A 20,014-nucleotide genomic window follows, 5' to 3' on the forward strand; every position below is an offset into this window, starting at 1 on the left:
ATGGGTGGCCATTATGTTGCACTTGGCCGCCTCTTACTCTCTCTCCCCGCTCCCTCAATCACACTGTCTTTGGTGTTGCAAAACGGTGCTCCCCTTTATTTCGGAGCATTTCCACAGCCCCCATCGAGGAAAGGTGCAGCTAGCTCTCCAAGCGCATGCAGTGCGCGTGTGTGGAGCAACCAAACCCGCAGCAGAAAGTAGTAAACAGGGGGAGGGGAGAGTGACCACGCGGTCCGGGCTCCTCTCCCATCCAACGTCCCTTTCTTAAAAACTTGTCCAGGGACAACTGGGGCAGCTTCACTTCTCCTCCTCCTTTGTGAGCTCAATCCAAAGCTCTCTCATTAAGGCGTCGGGATCCCTCACGTGAGAACTTGATTTGTAGTTTGAACACGTGGCTCATTCAAAAAGCCGAAATATCCAAGTGATTTTTCCCCTCCCCTCCTCCCACGCTGCTTTTTTTTAAAGAGGCGGTGCCTACATTCACGTATTGTAACATTTTTATACTCCGCCTGCTGCTGCCAAAGAGGCTTGGGGGCGAGATAAAAAAAGTAGTTTCTTCCTCCCATCTCTCCCCCCCCCCTTTTTTTTAAACCCGCCATCGTAGTTGCAAAAGAGACGTGATTTCCCCCATCGGTTCGGATAACGTAGCGAAGACTCACTATTCCGATTTGGTCGGTGGCTCTTTTTTTTTTTTAACTCCGGGGAGAGAGAAGGAGGGGGGTGGCTGGCTGGGTGGGGGAGGGACCGACGGATACAAGCTGCAGTTGTGATTTTGTTTTCTCTCCCGGTGGCTTTGCATTTTATTTTATCCCCTGGATCCTTGGAAGGTTTTCGTTTTGATGCAAGAGGCGCGTGCAGGATAGAGATATCTATTTTAAAAGAAAGTAAAGCTCTATTTTTAATTAAGAAGATGAATAAGCTGTATATCGGGAACCTGGGCGAAAACGTGAGCCCTCTGGACCTGGAAAGTCTCTTTAAGGAGTCCAAGATCCCCTTCACCGGCCAGTTTCTGGTGAAGACGGGATACGCGTTCGTGGACTGCCCCGACGAAAACTGGGCGATGAAGGCTATCGAGGCACTTTCAGGTGGGTCATTCCCTCCGGCGGCTCAACCCTCGGCTCCCCACCCCTCATCCCCATCCTCTGGCCAAGCCCCACACCACCATCTCCTCCATCCCACCGCCGTTCCTCACTCCTGCGTTGTAAGAATTCGCCTGCCCGGAGACCTTCCTAGTTCCAACCCCCTTCTCCCCCCGGGCCGGAGGGCTGGACACCTTATTTCGCGGGGGTTCAGCTGCGTGGTTTGGGGGGCCTTCTTCGGGGACTGCCAGTGTGAGGGGCTGAGCAACCTGGGTGGCTTCCTTCTCCCCTCTACAATTCCACCACCCCCCTCCGCAGTTTACAGACACGTAGTGAGGTAGCGCGCAAAGTGTCGCTTTGGAGCTGTTTCTCGTTTCGAAATGGGGGAGTGGGGGCGCCATGACGCTGATATATTCGGAGGAGACGGTACCACCACCCCCTCTTTAAAAAAAATCGGGGCGGGGTGGAGTGAGCAGCCGGCTTTTGCGGCATGGAGGAGGGGGCGAGGCGCGCAAAACAGCTCTCGCCACCGCCAAGGAGGAGGTGCGCGCAGCAGCCAGGGCCCAGCTCGCCAGCAGTTTCATTGCGCAGGGGCTGTTGCTCGCGCCTACCTCCGATCAGAGAATTGTGGCCTTCGGACCTGGGGGACAGCAGAACAGGGGCCTTGTGCCCGCCCAGCGGCCTGAATCGCAGATGGCGGGAGAGGGGACACATTAGGGGCCAGCCGCCCTCGGCCGGAGTCACGACGTGCCGCGCCGGAGGGTAGCTGAGCGCAACTCGCTTGGCTTCGGAGTTGTGCGCCCTCCTCTCGGCCGGGAGGGAGACGCTTCCAGCGGGGGGTCACCGTCTCCGAGTCTCAAGGAACCAAACTTGGCACGCTTAAAAAAAACCCGGCAAAAAACAAACCCCGCACTTTGCCCTTTCCAGGAGGGAGGTCGAGGCCTGAAGGCCCGCCGCGCGGCTCTTCCTCGGGTGCCGTTTATTTCGCTTTCCCTTTGGTTCCCTCAGCCAGCCAGCCAGCATGTCCTCTGCTCCGCTTCTACATCCTGTTTTTGTTCGAAATGCCGCTTGGCGGGCTGAATGGGTCGAGTGATTTCGTGTGGGTCCTTGGCTTGTTCTCCAGGCTCGACATCAGGATGGACGTTGAGGGGGGTCGGTCTTGGGCCCTGTGTTGGAAGGGCTCTTTGTGGGAAGGCTTAAAGGGGTGCTCTGCAAGGGAAAACGTGTGGGAAAACACTCCTCCTTCGCAGCAAACAGCAGTTCCTGTTTCCTCCCGACAGGAGATTAGAGGCCTGTTAATCTCGTCAGGGAGGTTACCTTGTGCACCTATATGTGTAGTCACCGTTTTTACATGCCACTTTGGAAAGGAATAAAGGTTAAAAGAACCGGACTTTCTCCTTAAAAGAGTTCCCTGCTTATCCATTCAAGCAGTTCTCTTGGAACTGGCCTAAATGAAAACTGGTAACTTGACTTCTGGCTGCCATTCCTACCATGTTTCTGTTACTGCAGTGTAACTTGGTGAATGACCTAACATGTCACATTTGTGTTTCACACCGTCGTCATTTTTGTTTGGGAGGGGCCATAGGCAAGGGGGAAGCAAAACAAAACTCACTCTAAAACGAGTTGTATTCCTATTTACAGGTAAAGTTGAGCTGCATGGTAAACTCATAGAAGTTGAGCATTCAGTTCCCAAAAGACAAAGGTAATTTTTGAAATGTCTGCATTGAAAAGGGATGGGTGAAGGCATGTAATCTGGTGTGTAATTGATTGTTGGTTAACCATGAGGTATTCTTCAAGTCACCTGCAACTTTGTTGTAATATTAAATAATTTTATATTATAAATAATGCTAACATGTGCCTGTGTCTATAGAGAAAATTGAACCTCTTAGAAGATAGGACTGAATTTAAGTTTAGACGTTTTATAGTGGGATTAATTTTTGGATAACACTTTTTTAAATAGGAGCAGTATAGTAAGAATAAATTATTTGCATTTTAAAATAGACCAAGTTTTAAGCTTCTGGTATATCTTCTTGGTGTTAAATTTTATGGGGAATTGAATGATTTAGGAATAGAGAGTTTTATGTGACTAAATATGTGATCCTCTGCATAAATGAGAATTTATCACATTGAACTCACTGGGACTGCCTATATGTATATATAGCTAGGACTGTTCAATTTCATATGCAGGAGTATCTGTTGACATGGGAACATGATTTCTTTCTCAAGACAAGACAGATTTATGGATAGATGTTTTTTATGTGCTTAGTGAAGTGACTAGAGAACTCAGTAGTGTTTTTAATAGGCCCCGATTTATTGATAAGAACAGTTTTTAATTTATGCACCAAAGTAAAGATAGATTATATATTGGATTATAAAGCCAACTCCTGTTGTCTGAAACAGCACAAATTTCACAAATGTTTGAACTTTTGTATGTATAGGCATGAATACTATAAATGAAATAACCATTTCCTGAGATCTACAGCATAGATGTTTAGAAGAGTTTACAGTTGATTACTGAGTAACTGATTTGGACAGTTAAAATCTACAAGATTTATTCAATGTTGTATGGAAGTTCCATTTTGGAAAGAGTGGTTATGAAATTACTCTCTACTATATATTATAATAATAGCACTTCAGTTGTGAACTGAAATTAATTTCAAGAACATTAAAAAGTGCCTGCTTTATTGAAAATATAGGTTAATGTTTAAATATAAATTTAGTATAAATTAATTTTACTGTCATTCAAAAACTTGTCATATTGTAACTTGTTGCTCTGGTTTTGTTGCTCAATAATGAAAATGCAGTGATCCTACAACATTAAAGTTGTCACTGGTGAATTGTTGCATTTATGCTTTATAGCTGTGAACTTTACAAAGTTTATCTGAAGGGATGCTACATGTAAGAACCATCATGTGGGAACAAGTTAAAGACATTTTATAATATGGCTGAGGTTCAAATAAACCATTTTTTCCTCAAAACGTTATCATGATAAAAATATTTCTGGTGGAGATCTGATGTAGATGTTCACCTGGGTGCAAAAATAATATCTGTAAAATTAACTTTTCCTAATAGATAAACCAGTTTCAATATAAGGTTGTAATAGCCTCTCTAATTGTTTGAATTGCTTACTAAGCACTATATATTAGCCTGTAAATAATTGTCAGACAAATGGGTTTTCAGACTTTAGATTTCAATAATTTATAGTTCTTCTATGTTTTCTTTGCATGTAAAGAATTGATTTTCAATACATGGGACTGTACTGTATTGTTTTGTTTACCAATGTCTGTTATCTATAACTGCTGGCTATGATTTTAAAATGATTTTTTTTAATAGAGAGGTGCATAAGTAATTAAAAGTTATCCAGAGTTCAGATTACACCAAGATAATATCTGTATATCAGAAGATATGTGGAGTAAGTACCTGTGCTGAAATTCCAGGCTGATTTTCTAAGGAAAGGGTGTATGCAGTTGGTGTAAGTGGTTCAATGCTTGGCTTTGTGGATAAATACTACAGTTAGATTTTAAAAGTAGTTGAACAACTTGGTTAAAAAGTTTCACAGGAAAAGCAGCAAAATCTAATAAACTATATTTAAATGTGTGAAGTTTTCTTTTAAAAGCTCAAAACTGTATTAAAGTAAATAATTATTTTGTAAAGATGGAAGTCCTGATCCATGTTATAAATCTTCTATGGGATATTTATTCTAGATTACTTTCTGTAGTTTTCTGTTTTTGGTCCTTATTGAGGTTTTATGAAATCAACTATTGGGGTAGAGATGAAAGCGCTGACCCATCTCTTTGTCATGAAATAGTACCGAGAGCTCTTATCACCCTAAATTTAATTCAAAAGACCAGTCTTTAAAATTCAGCTTTATTTGTTATTCAGAAGGAAAATTTAAAGTTCTTGCAATCACTGATTTCTAGCAGTTTGAACTTTAGAGGGACACATGAACCCACTTGCAAAAGCAACCTTTATATCTTGCTTGTGAGGGGCAATTTAGGGCTATAACTCTAGAATACTCATTGGTATTCTGCAATAGGCAAGCTGGGTATATTTTGATTGGATTTAGATATAGTAGCGTAGATGTTCCAGATAGGATACCAAATGAGAGAATACATGAGACAGAGGAGCAAATAATTTACAACATGCTTTTAGCCAGAAGCTGATTCCTAACTTAGTACAGAGACCTCAAGAGAGCACAAAAGGAATGTACAATTTTTGCATTCATAACCTCATGGTTCATAAAGAATCATTGAATACTTCACAGAAGCTCAGAGCACTTCATTCAAAATTTAGAAATGGTATTAAAACAATGCTGCCTTCTTGCCATACTTTCTAGAAGAATGTGAAGTATTAGTTGTGATCTTCAGTTTCATACATTTTTCGGGGTGGGGGGGGAGGAATTGTGCAAAACAAGATAGCACATGCATATTGGAAAACTTGTGTGCAATCCTTTTAGATACTTCCCAGCTTCTTACAAGAGCAGCTATTATGCATACTGTTGATTGAATATTCAAATAGCACTGATGTCATTTGTTGTGTGATAGTTTAACTTGGTAAGGGGATGGGTGGTATCAGACACTGGCCAGCTGAAGGCCTGCATGTTGAATTTGCGCTTAATGATGTCATTCAGTATTCTTTCATTCTTGCACATCTTTTGCTTCTGACATGCTTCGAGGATAGGTGCTAATCTATCCTTGTTTCTCATGTTCAGTCTCAAAATAAAATGTCATCTTTCCTGAACTAATGGGAGTATTAGTTTCTTTAGATACCAAATAGAAAACACTCAGGCGCAACATACAGCCAGGGATATATCATACTCAGGGCAGTGTATGTATCCAGTATGTTCACCATACTGCACAGTACAGTGGGGTCTCTAATTTTTTTAAGCCAGCAGGAATTTATCTTTGGAATTCTAACACAGCATGGTGGGCACAGCCACAAAATGGCTGCCTCATGAGGCAGAGCCGGCAGCAAAGTGGCTGCCATAGTTTACATTCAGTCACACAGTGAAAATATTTGTGCTGTGGTAGCAGCAGTTGCCAAAGCAACATTTTAAAAAAATCTGTGCAATCAGCTCTCCAGTGGCCAGTCAGAAGCTTTGCTGCATCACGGCCCTGCCCTTTTAAAAAAAATACTTGGTGGGCACCATGGTGCCTACAGATGCCACATTGGGGTCCCCTGCAGTAGAGACTCTGGCAAATTGATGCCTGAGAAAGCGAACAAAAAATGCAGTTCAACCCTCATTGTGAATAAGGTTCTGAAAAAATGAGGGCTGGGTCTAGAAATGAGCAGCAGTGGCGTAGTGGTTAAGAGCAGGTGTACTCTAATCTGGAGGGACCGGGTTTGATTCCCCGCTCTGCCCCCTGAGCTGTGGAGGCTTATCTGGGGAATTCAGATTAGCCTGTATTCTCCCAACACACGCCAGCTAGGTGACCTTGGGCTAGTCACAGTTCTTCTGAGCTTTCTCAGCCCTACCTACCTCACAGGGTGTTTGTTGTGAGGGGGGGGGGGAAGGGAAAGTGTATAGGAGAGAAAGGGCGGGATATAAATCCTCCTCCTCCTTATCCTTCTTATTTATTTATTTATTGTTGCATTTTTATACCGCCCTCCTCCTCTTCTTCCTCTTCCTCTTCCTCTTCTCTTCAAAAGATGGATTAACATCCAATGGCTAGCTGGGGTTAGGAAGAAGAACTATGCCAGATATTCTACTTCGAGTGTGTGGGAGAGAGAGTTGGTTTCCTTGTAGTTTTTTGTTACCCCTGTAGCATCAAATTCCCTGTTTTTATCCTTTATGTTACATGTACCTTCTTGTCAAGACTAATCCAGTCCTTGCTAAATTCTATTGAAGATCTATATTTCTCCCTACCACCTCATGAGGGTTAGGGATGCAGTTTCCCTCACGATGTGGGAAGGAGGTGCTGTTGGCTGGACTGTGGGGAATGGAGGTGCTGCTAGCTGAACTGTGCTCCCACAGTTGCCTCTCGGCTTCCTCTCCCTTTCTCTTCAGCTTCCTGCGAGATGGGTGAAGGAGGTGCTGCCCCCTCCCCCAGCTTCCTCTCCTGCCAGCCACCATTCACCCACCTGTAGACCTGACTGCTTCTTCCCTCTCCCCCACATTTTATTCCCCCCTGTGCATCTCACCTGTCTATTGACCCAACTGCTTCCTTCTCTTCCACGGCTTTCTCCCACCAGCCATTGCTTGTCTGTCCCCATCAGTTCCTAGCTTCTGCTGGCCACCTGGGGTTTGGTGGTGGCCTTATGCTCTCTGCCACCCTTTCCACCTCCTTGGCCTCTCCCCTTCCCTAGATGTCAGTCAAAACTGCAATGTCAAAACCCACAGTGTGGGAGGGAGGGGTGTACTTGAGGCAGCAGGACAGCAATGGTGATTTTTAATCCTCAACCAAAATCCCTGTTGCTTCCAGTCAGTGCTTACAAGACTTTGATGCTAGAAGTGCTAGGTAGCATGACCTAGAGATGGTATTTGGTTTTTTTTAATTAGATTTCCATGCTTGTGTGTGTGAGGGGGTATCATAATTTCTTACTCTGAAAAGGAGGACATCTTAATCTTGTGTGATTGGCTGGGGGAAGGTGGACTGAATTGAAGATTCCTCTGGTTCTGATCAGATCCTAGGAGGCTTGTAAGGCACTCCTTCGGGTGTCCAAGCTAGAATTGAGGCTATGCAGGACAGCCTCTTGTCAGCGGATGATCTGGAGGCTCCAATAACAGTGGGAGTCAAAGAAGCCTCTAGGCAGGTGCCTAATCCACCTGCAGGCTGCTTCTGCCTCAGCTATCATTGCTGCTTATCAGCCACGTTATGGCTCTACAGAGGGCACCAAAAAGATGGGTGAGAGCAAAATGACCATTACCAAGCAGTTCTGTCCTCCCATGGCAGGCACTGAGGACCCAGAGTGAGCCCCTACTCATCAGCTCAAAACAGTGAGCTCAGACAGCTTGTCGGAGGACAAACTGGAGGCTCCGATAACAGACCTTCTGTATTCCAGTCTACATGCAGATTTTCCTGACGCAGGCCTATCTGGATGAAGAACCACCATGAACAATCAGCTGGTACAGAGCCATTGGATGGAATGAGAGATACATCTCCTCATCAATCAACTAGACTTGAGTTTTGTGCCATCTTTCTAGTCCTGCTGAGCTTCTGGGAGCAGGTTCATCACTGCCATATTCTAATTCTCACAGACAATGTCTCCCCATAGACCTGCCTAAACAAGCAAGGGGGGGGGGTTGAGATTGTCTGTCCTCCGCAAGGAAACCTCTAGAATTCTCAGGCGGTCAGAGTTAAACTTACTATCTATAAGAGCAGAGCACATTAAGGGCACTGAGCAACATGATGGGAGAGTTGTTCCTGCAGAAGGATCTGTTCCAGCTGATAACTTCTCGCCTAGGGTCATCATTAGTTGTTTGCATCTCCATTGAACCACCAGACTAGGATGTTCTTCACCCTCTTCTATCACCCCAGAGCAGAGGGAACAGATGGCCTATCTTCCTAGTGGCCTCAATGTCTCCTGTATGCCTTCCCCCCAATCTCGATCATTCTGAAGCTCTTCAGGAAATCAGAACAACAGGTGGAGGTTATAGTCGTGGCTTCTTTTGGCTCAGGAGACCCTGGTTTTCTGATTTCTGACAGATGTCATCTATACTGCCACTCAAGCTCCCATTCCATCGAGGCATGCTGCACCAAGGGTGCATTCTTCATCCAGAGCCCAACAGATGGTAACTAACCACATGGAAGTTGACAGGTAACTCCTCTAAAGTCTGGGATGCAGCAGGACATTACCAATACCTTGCTGGCATCTATACTCTTTTCCACTGAAAGCACAGTTCTGTATTCATCCACCACATGCTGGACCTTCTTTGTCATAGAATGCTCTGCTTGGGTCCTAGTGCCTACCAAATTCTGGTATCCCGCCAGTCCATAACTAACCACATAGAACAGTGATGGCAAACCTTTTTGAGACTGAGTGCCCAAATTGCAACCCAAAACCCACTTATTTATCGCAAAGTGGCAACACGGCAATTTAGCCTGAATACTGAGGTTTTCATTTAGAAAAACCGGTTGGCTCAGAGGCACGCGTTACTCAGGAGTAAGCTTGATGAAGCAACTGTAACGCTTCAAATGGGTGAATCATGACCCTAGGAGCGTTTACTCAGAAGCAAGCCCCGTTGCCAGCAACTGAGCTTACTCCCTGGTAAAGGATCGTGCTCAGGCCAGCCTAGATATGTGTGGGGGTGGGGGTGTGATTTTCCACCCCTCCACATGATGGGCTCTGTGTACGTGTGCCCACAGAAAGGACTCTGAGTGCCACCTCTGGCACCCGTGCCATAGGTTCGCCACCACTGACATAGAAGTTGAGAGGGAGCTGCTCTTGCATCTGGGATACATCTGGGATCTCACCAATACCTTGCGGGCATCTAGAAGAAGCTCCACCAATCACATCTACAATTTTATCTGGAATGTTTTCATCAGATGATTTAGGAGGAAACAGATTGTCCGATGATCCAGGAGTTATTCCTGGAATTCCTGCAGTTTATGAATAACCACTCTTAGAAGACAGTCCTGCCAACTGTCATTCCTCAAATTAATGGCTGGGGGACTACAAAACATCTGTATTTTCAGAGATACCTGAAGGACACCCTAGCCTAGGATTGACATCCTATTCATCATTTCCCCCTCCTGGAAGATAAAAGCAGTCCTGACTGCTTTGACTAAACCTCCCTTTGAGCCCATCAGGGAGATCTCCTTGAAATTTATAGGAATAGATCATATTCTTGGTGACTATCACCTTATCTAGAAGGGTCTGGGAGCTGGTTTCCCCATCAGAGCACATTCAGAGCTTCCTCAATCCTGAGGCAGACTGGCTGATTGCACAAACGATTACCAAGAATGAATAGTCTGTCAAGAAGGAAACTTCCCACTTAATTGTGGAAAGGTTTGGAACCGCACAGATGGACTTCTTTGCTTTAGCATTCAATCATCAAGTAACATGGTTCTTCTCTAGATGCCACCATTGTCAGTCAGACCAAACAGGTGATCTAACATCTTTGTGGCCCAAAGGACCACTATATGCCTTCTCACCATTACCAGTGCTACTGAAAACCTTGTGGAAGATATGGCAGGAGCAGGCGGAAGTGATCCTCATGACTCTAGAGTGGCTTTGCAGACTGTGGTTCCCATCTGTAGTGGAATTATATGTACAAGTTCCATGGCATATTCCAGTGAGTCAGGACATGCTTCAACAGGGACCAGCGTGACACCTGGATCCAAATTGACTTCATCTGACTGTGGCACCAGATCGGCAACATTATTCGCCGGAAGTAGCACTTTCCATGGCTTCAGGGAGGTATTCACTAGATCAGGGGTAGGGAACCTGCGGCTCTCCAGATGTTCAGGAACTACAATTCCCATCAGCCTCTGTCAGCATGGGCTGATGGGAATTATAGTTCCTGAACATCTGGAGAGCCGCAGGTTCCCTACCCCTGCACTAGATGATTATACAATTCCATGTGAAAGTCTTTGCTCAATGGTGACAATGTAAGCATTGAATCCAGGCCTGAGCGAACTACTAGCCTTCATCAACAACTAAAGATATCTACCCCGTGTCACCAGGTTGCAACCATAGTAACAGTCATATCTCAAACGGCCTGGTCCTTTGACCAGGCATCCTCACATTACCTTCCTCCTCTAAAGGTGGTACAGACCCCCCCCCCCCCTTTACAGATTTCTTCATGGCGATTATACATAGTGTTATCAGCTCTCACCACAGCACCCTTCAAACCTTTATGGGAAGTTCCTCTTAAGAGGTGGCTGCACATAAAGATCTTGTTTCTGGCAGTGGTGACCAACTAGAAAGTTATCAGAAGTAGGAGTCTTATCAGTCAGGAAAGGTTTATGCATCTTCCATAAAGAGAAGGTGGTGCTCTGACTAAATTCTACCTTCATTCTCAGGTTAACATCCTTTTCCATAGAAGACCATCATTCTGTCCAGAAGAAAGACTTCTGAGAAGCATTGTCAAAACTGAGAAGCAAAGTTTTATTGGAAGCTCATTAAAGATTAAGATCTAGGAGATATAAGCAGAAGACACAGGATCCAGCCAGGATGTCTGAATATGCATTTCTCAAAAAAAGGACTGTGGCATTATTGAGAATAACGGACAGTCACTAAAGAATTGAAACATCTTTAATTGTACATATTTATGTGAAAGAATGAATCAATATGATTGTCATATGAACAAATTTATTTGATTTCTTATAAATTATATAAAAGGTTTCACTGGAAAATTTATTGTGTACAGTTTTGGTATTTATTGACGGAGGCAGAGAAGATGGCAGAGAGGCCACACATAACCATAGATGTCTCACGCAGTTGAGCTCCGAGGAAATACAGGACTAGATTTTCCCCAGACCAGTTCGTGTTCTTCCCTGTGGTTTCATATTTTTCTTCATTACAATGGTGTGTTTTACACCTGTTCTTGTTAAAATTCTGTGTCTTGTTATACTCCTTAAGCTCATAAAGTATTCAAACTGGGCTCAAGAAACTCCCATGCCAAAGACAAAGTGACAAAATAGTCCTGAGTGACCAGAGTGAAATCACCCAAGGTCAAGATGTCCCCCTTTTCTCAGACCAGAAAGAAGCCTCATGGAGGGTATCCAAGATTCCATTTTGCCCAAGATTTAATGTTTTGGAGGGGGGATTGGACATTTTGGCGTATTGGAATGTTTATAGATCGCTAGTACTTAAAGGTATTGAGTTTGTTGAGAACTGCATTAAACACATTCATTTTCTTTGATTTTAATCAGTAAACATTGTTGAGATATTGTAATTTTTAAAAATTCTCTGAGATGCCATATTTGAGTTAAGTCCTGATTTGAGTATCCAAGCACACCAATTATCTAATGTAATTTAACACAAATAAAAATTGCTTTACTCATAATGGTGCATTTAATCATTGTTGCGAGCAAGTGTCCCTATGTCCATATTGACTTAAATGATAAATACTGATTTTAAAATCTTGGCACTGGCCAGTGTGTTTACAGCTGCTTAGGAGCTTGTTTAGTTTTCCTGAAAACCTATTTCAGGGTTCAGGGACTAGTTAAGTTGCCTATTCAGTGTGATAAAGTTCCAGGTAGACAAACCTTGAGCACTGTAATACTCATGATTTTTACGAGATGGTGTCTTGTGTCATGAAGTGACTACAGCAGTTTTGGATACAGGCAAAAATAATGTATTTACTTTATAGAAAATGTTCTCTGCATGGCTATGGCTGTGCTTTGCATGGAGTTATTAAGCTGATTTCTGACCTTGTTTTTTGCAAACTGAAGGTAGAGGGAAGCAATGCTCTGTACTTGCAGACCAATGAGAGTTCCTGCTCTAGAAATTTTGGATAGGAATTTGTTAGTGTCAGGTTAAACAACTTTGAGCTTATTGCTGTGAAGCAAGTAGCTTGCTAGTTTCCATTTACATTTCCACAGTGGAATACAAGCTGAATTTAAGCCAGATACCTTATAATCTTAAATCCAGACTCAGAGTGTATATCCAAAATGAGATGCTGATAAACACTGTTCATGTAGAAGCCCATTTAGAATTCAGCAGAAACTAGTCTCTTTTTTCTGGTTGAAGTTGTGTTATTATAAATATGGTGTGTACAATTTTACAATGATTTCTGTAGTGATGCAATTTAAAAGAGGACTGGAATTAAAACAGGTGGCATTGTTTCCCAGTGGCAAGCACCTGGTCTGCAGTATCCTTCCACATGGTGAAAGAGTTTTGTCATCTTTTAGAAATCCAGGAAGGAAAGGGATTGGTAAAGTTCTCCTTGTGTAATCTGACAAGATGTCCTTAATAGTGTGATCATTATGTTACCCCCCAGCTGCATCATTTTTCATATAATCACTCAGTAAGTTCACTCTCTCTGTAAATTGTCTTTCTGCATCGGGGTAGGGTTTTTTAATTATTTCCCTAGCTCCAGTTTATGACTTCACAATCTCCCTCCCCCCACCCCTTTTTTCCCCTCTTGTCTTGCTTTATTTCCATGAGTGGAGACTGGGGACCCTAAGCCAAAAAGAGTTGAGGAAGGGAACGAATAAAAAATGTGAGTTTTTTTCCCTCTAGAAGAGCTCTTTAAATTCTTGTGAGATTTCATGGACACATGAACTGCTTTACATTGAGTCAAACTACCAGCTTATCAGAGTTGGTATTGTCTGCTCTGACAGACAGTGGCTCTCCAGGTAGTCTTTTTTATAACCTACCATGTGATCCTTTTAACTGAAGATGCTGGGGACTGAACCTAGGACCTTCAGCTAACTAGATGTTCTGTTGAGCCATAACCTTTCTGCAGCCCTGTCTTTGCTTCGCCTAAACCGATCCCTCTAATTTGTTCCCTAGATAAATGTAGACATTTGTTCAAACAATATGACACACCCAGCTAATTCTAGGTGCAGAAGCTATTCATGAGGTGCTTGTGTCAGAAGTGCAGGGCTCATTGACCACATCAGGTTCATCTGTCTGTTACAAGGGAGCATAGAAGCAGTGGTGATCTTGGTATAGTTCTTCAGGTCTGTTATCAAGCATAAGGAGAAATTTCCAGAAATGTGCATGTTGGGGTGCTGCTTCCAAACACATGAGATCTGGAGACAGATATAGGGGTATGCTAAAGTGTCAGGCTTTCTGGAAACATTTTTCTCTGTGCTGCTTGGTCAAGAGATCTGGACAAGCACTAGAGAATTAAAGTGATCGAAATCTGCACATTAAAGCACTTTCCCAGAGGAATTTGGGGATTAGTTTGATTTCTTAGAATATCGGTAGTAATGGATAGGTGGAGTTGGGCTCTAAACCTAAAGCAATATGTTTCTAAAGAAAAATATATAGTGATAATGTGGCCTATCATAGCAGTGATTCATAAGCAGGACCTCTTTGCCCTCTGAAGCCTGTTTTTATTCTCATTAGGATGAGGTGTAGGAAGCTTCTCTGCTTTGCCAGCACAGCAACCAGGCAACTTTCAGGGTTCCTGCTTTTCTTGTTCTTGATGATTTTTAGTGGTGTGTTAAGTTTGTATATAGTTTTGCAAATGGGGCACGGTTTCCTTCCTTTTCTATTTCTTATCTAGCAGGGAGCCCCACTTCCCCAGTGACTTCAGACAAATGGCACAACATGACCACAAATACATGAATCTGGCTTACCGGTATACTGAATACGACTCTTGTTCCACCAAGATCAATAGATACAGTTCAGAGCTGTAGCAGTTTTCCAGCACCCCTGCCTTCATGTCACTTGCTGCCTGATGCATAGCAGGAGATGCCAAGGATTGAACCTGGGAACTTCTGCATGCAAAGCAGAGGCTCTCCCACTAAGCCGCAGTCCTTCCTCATTTTTTTGGCTTTGTTTAGTACAAAATTTATTTGGGATATTTCTCCTAATCTTTTCCCCATGTGCTAGACTGCATGAGTGCTGCTGGGTTGGTTATAAGGTAATTTCTCGGGTTTCTACCTTGTCACTTAGTTGTTGCTCTAGTTCTGCTCTGGTGAAGTGCCTTCTCCGTGAGTCAATCTAGACCCAATTGGCCATGCTGGCAGGGGCTGATGGGATTTGTAGTGCATGAACATCTGGAGAGCTGCAGGTTGCAGACCCCTAGTCTAGATGCTTTCAGGAGGTCCTGAGTGATAGCAACTGGTTACCAAGGTACTTTCCAGGGAACCCTTGGTCTCAGGAAGTTTTCCAGCAAGGAAAAGCGCCATTTCCTCAACGCTGCCATAAGTTTCCTGACAAAGGGAAGCATTTTTCTTGTTATAAAGATGATTATTATTTTTCTTATCCATCCTTGAAGTGCCGTGTGAAGTGAGGCTTTGGGAACCTTGGACATAATTCACACTTCAGGTTTAAAAAACATTTGTGTGGGAGCTCTTCTGGGTTTAATGAAAGTCCACATAATATATTCCAGTGCAGGCTTTTTCTCAAGGGGCAGGGGAACACTCTGACATGCTTGGATTTCTCTTTCCACGATTCCTGGATGCAGGAAATTGGTTGTACTTTCCATCTCTGGGTTGGGGGAGTTCACCCCTCACTATTTTCCCTTCTTTTCCCCTATGTGGTGAACAGTGGATTTAGAAAGTTCCTGAGCATTTCCTTTTAGGAGGTCTTTGGTTACATTTTTTTATTTTGTTCCCACTTGTGTTCCCTTCTGTGTGCCTTTCCCATCATTTAAAAAATCTCTTTGTTCTTCTGATCTCATCATCCCTGAGGCTACCTGCTTTGCCCATTGCTTCAGTCATAGTGATGTTTTCAGCTGGGTAGGCAGCTGAGGTCTTGACCGTGGGGCCACCTCTGAGGGAGAGTCGTGGGAGGTGATTCCCGTCCAGTGGAGTAGGAGAAACCTGCAAATCCACTTGCCTAGGCCCGCCCCCCTCTCAGCAGAACTCCTGGATAGAGTCATTGACTGTGAAGTTTCCTGTTCAGACAGCAGAGAAGCTGGCTCACTTTTTGGCACAAAACTGCGATCTCTACTGACCAGCTGCGATGATCTGTATCAAGCCTGCTTAATGCAGCCTTCTGTGGCCATCAGAGTGGTGAATTGAAGGGAGACAATAGTTCCTCATTTTGTAGGAAGCTGGCGTAGGGGGGAGTGTCCTTTGTTGTCCCTCCAAGCTTCCAGGACTGACTAGAACAATTTGTCTCCATTCATTTGGAGAGGGGGGGGGAGCTTCTTTAACCTAGTGGAAAAGACAAACCAAGGCCTCTCATCTACCTCCCCCTCCCTCTTTAGCCAAACACTTGCTTGTGAGCAAACTTTTTCAAGTGACCACAGACCTGCCGATCACAATGGATGGCAGCCTGATGGATTGGGGAGCCCACTGTGCACTGGGCCACATATGGGTGACTTTGATGAAAAACTAGTATTGCATATTGGTTTAAATCCAGACTAGCATTCCTGCATATGCGGGATGGGGATGGCACTTCGTGTGCGGAAACAGGGTGGCATTTCAGCCTGCTGCAGGATGCAGCAGGCAGGGAAATTACACTGGACAGCCAGAAATCCTTGCACTCAAGAAAATGCTAATCTCGTACCAAACACTATTTCAGCGTCACTTCCAAACTTCTCTTTTCAAGCAGGCTTATAGTTTGGGCAGCACGTGAATCCAGCTTTACTACTGAGTTCTCAGGTTGTGTGTTAACTGTATAGAGATGTGAAAGCCTGGAAAAATTGGGGAAAAGGTTTTTTTTTCCTAAGATGATTTCTTGAAATGAAAAAGTGGGAAATTTGAGTAATAATAAATAGTCCTCTTGTGAACTTTTGGAAAGGATAAAATGCTTCTTATGTAAAAAAAAATAGTATGGAAAAAATCTGAGGACCTTTTCAAGTTTTCCAGTGGGGAAATTGAGACATCTGTGAGAGCTCGTATGATCCCCCACCCCCTTCTTGTATTCTGTAATCCATCCTGCATCACAGTGAGAAATGTGGACTGTAAATAAACAAGAAAAATATTTTAAGGCAAATTTTTTCTCAATACTCAAACTTGAACATCATTAGGTAATGATCATTCCTATATATACTGAAGACACATTCAACATATTTTCAAGCATTTGTTTGTTTAAATGTGAATAATTTGGTAAAAATTAATATGCTGCTGTAATATGTTCAGTGATGCTTTAGTAATGAGTTCAGTTTTTCCACTGTTATAACTTGATTTTACAATTCGTTGATAGTTCTATATACTATGATTGCACAAAAGCATTTCTATCCAAATGCGCTTTTTTGTTTACTACAGGCTTTGTTTTCTACCTCTCAGAGGGCAGAAAATGAGATACATGTGTTAAGGCAAAATAAGATACAATAATTTTAAACTATCTCAAGTACTAGGGTATTTTCTTATAAAAATGAAGAATTTACACTTTTTAAGTAATTATGCTAAATAGTACAATTTATATTGCTATAAATGATGCATTTTAAGTTGTAGGCAGTCCAAACTCCCTGGTGGGCAGGGATGGCACTGCACTGCCTCAAGAGGGCTTTCATGTCACCTGGGAGGACCCCCCCCCCGCCGCCGCCACCTGAAAGCCTTCCGTAAGGCTAAACCCTCCATAGACCCAAGCCAGTATACTCCTAACCTGAAAGCCTGTGTGGAAACGGACTAACATTGCCTCCACCCCACCCACCCCGAGAACACCTGGGCCACCCACCCCCCCTTTCTGGTATCTGATCAGACTTCAGTGTAGCTTCTCAGCAGCAGCCATTTCTGGATTTTGTTGTGAGGGGTTTTCTGGCTGCCACCGCCTTTGCACTCACCACAGATGGGGATACCCCTTGTGCCACTGGACGGGCTTGCCCTCCCCAGTAGGATTGGGCTGACAATCATGAACATCAATTTAGGTTTCACAATAAATTAAAAATTGCAATATATTTCAATTTTTCCCACCAACCTTCTCCAAAAGAAATCTTTCCAGGAAAAAATGGTTTTTGTGTGACTTCAGCGTTTCCAAAGCACTGATCAGATGATACAAATGCCCCAGATAGAAGTCACTGTGAATGTGGCCCACTCTACGTTCTTAGCTTTATCCACATTCAGTAGCCTAAGGGAAAAAACCTCCTACTGCCAGCTACTCTTGTACTTTAAAACAGTATTGGCCCACAGCTCAGAGAGCCTTCATTGGAGCTGTGTGCCAACACGAGATTGTGCTTCACAATGCCAGTTAGCTGTGGGTGTATGTATGTTGAGCTGGGGTCTCTCCTGTCAAGCACTCTGGGTAATAGGTGTTATGTATCCTTTCCATTTTCAGTGGTAAGCAGAAGGACAACATAAAAATAAATATCTGCCCCTCATCCTCAAAACTGTCACTATCATAAAAAGGGGACATAATAGTGCCTTGTCACATCCCTCATGCAAAGCCACTCTTCTCCTAAAGTTGTTTCTAAAGATGAATTATCACCTCTGTATGTAGTTACTCCTGGGAGGCAAGTAACTGGAGCATGAGTTCAGCCTTCCACAATTTTAGGCTCTCCTTTCCTCCTATTCTCCACCTTTTCAGTCAGATGCGCATTCACATAGCGTTGCTTGACTAATTACTAGCCAGCTATAGCATGAGGCAGCTGCTTCACCTCACCAAATTTCCTGTCTTTCACCTGAGGTGTTGTGTTTACCACCATATCCTTGCCAGATACAATAAGATGGTTGGGTATCTTGTGAGAGAAACTGTCCTCCTGGAAGGCTCTGGAGCCTTCTCACTGTAGCTGGCCAGTATGTAGTGGTGGGAATGGCAGTCGTAGTGCCCTGGCTCCACTGAGAGGTTTATCCCAAGTGGACAGAAAGCCACAGAGCCTGGTGAGCTGAGCTGTGCAGAGTCTTTGGGCCATGTGGCTGCTTATCTGCACTCAGACTTGGGAAGTGGGGGTGGGGCTGTACCTACATACCATATAGGATCCAAGCCATTGTTTTACATTTGCTTCCTTCTGGAAGTACAAAGCCTCATTGAGAACATGATGTTAAAAAAATTGATATTCTTTATGGTAGCCTTCCTATTTACATCCACCTAGTAGGTCACTGAATGTGTATTTCTCAAACAGCAGCCTAGTATGGCATCTTGCAAACTAGTTATGAAAACAAGAGGAGCCCCTCTTGTTTTGACTTTTGCAGTTTCAGTGTTGTGTTAAACATCCTACAGGGCATGATTCAAAGTGTAACAGTGTGACCCTGTGTGGAATTCCAGTCTAAACCCACTGAAATAAATCAATTTTGATAGGAGTAACAGCATATGATTGCAAGGTAAGGCCTGGAATAACACTTTGGATCCAACCCCTGATGCATAGGTGTCAAACTCGTGGCCCTCCAGATGTTATGGACTACAGTTCCCATCATCCCTTGCCAGCATCATGCTGTCAGGGGATGATGGAAACTGTAGTCCACAACATCTGGAGGGCCGCGAGTTTGACACCTGTGCGCCTGATGCATTGGTCGTGATGCATCAGGAAAGTGTCTTGCAAGTGCCAGGCATGACTTCCATCTTCCCACATAGTTACCTAAACTCAAGTATGTTGGAAAATACAATGCTGCTATCTAAAGCTATCTTCCAACTCCACTGTTGAGGACTACTTAATACAGGATGGAGATTTTGAAAACTGTTGTATGACGGTTGTCCTAGTTGTTGTAATAACAGAACGGCATGTTTTGTAGTTCAGTAATATCACCACTGAAGTAAGCTGCTGTAGTGGGTGTATGGCTGTTTTTTTGAAATGGCATTTAAGTGCTACTTGTATTGAAATGCCGCCTCTTATTGAGCAATATAATTGATCTTGTTCTTCAAAGTCAATTAGTATAAATGCTAAAGAACTCTCCGGTTACCAAATTAAGTTGTTCAACTAATTCTTTGTTTTAAGTAAAATGTACCAGGTAGGGTTGCCAACAGGCCTGGTAAAAAAATGTCCTGTCCTATTCATAGAGGCTTATTATATGCAAATAGCTTGCTTAAATTTTTCGTGTCATTGTGGTGAATCCCATCATATGGTAAATAATATTCTTCAGCTTCTGTTGATGGGACAGTACCTTTTTTTCTCCCTGCAGGTAGCAACTGTAGCACTTGGAGGTGATCTGTTAGTACATGTATATGTGTTCACCCATTTTTTCCTTTTGTGTGTGTACTAACTGCCCTTTGCAATGGCGTTAATCTATCGGAATTCTACTGCAATGATGTAAACTCTTGACTTCCTGCACTGTTGATCTGGTGATAATTAATACTGTTATGATTAAAACCACTAAAAGTTCATTGTACTTGTATATATGTTTGTGCAATTTGCTTTTTAGATCTATTTGCCTTTAGCAGAACATAGTTTGTTTTTAAAAGGTGGTATCAACATATTTGTCAAACAGCATTTTAGTATAGCAAAACTTTAATGCTCATCTTCATTTTAGTGGTATCTGAAAACTTATATA

General features: G+C 43.3%; 1 protein-coding gene across 1 annotated transcript in view; it reads left to right on the plus strand.

The window, feature by feature from the left end:
* The first annotated feature begins 268 nt into the window (after positions 1-268).
* LOC125440863 (insulin-like growth factor 2 mRNA-binding protein 3) overlaps positions 269-20,014 on the plus strand; it is a 90,744-nt gene continuing 70,998 nt past the window's right edge. Inside the window, exons 1-2 of the mRNA XM_048510925.1 lie at positions 269-1,085; positions 2,721-2,781. Of these exons, the coding sequence (XP_048366882.1) occupies positions 911-1,085; positions 2,721-2,781 (236 nt within the window). The 5' untranslated portion in view covers positions 269-910. The remainder of the gene's footprint in view (positions 1,086-2,720; positions 2,782-20,014) is intronic.

Source organism: Sphaerodactylus townsendi, linkage group LG11, assembly GCF_021028975.2.
Source record: "Sphaerodactylus townsendi isolate TG3544 linkage group LG11, MPM_Stown_v2.3, whole genome shotgun sequence".
Lineage (NCBI taxonomy): Eukaryota > Metazoa > Chordata > Lepidosauria > Squamata > Sphaerodactylidae > Sphaerodactylus > Sphaerodactylus townsendi.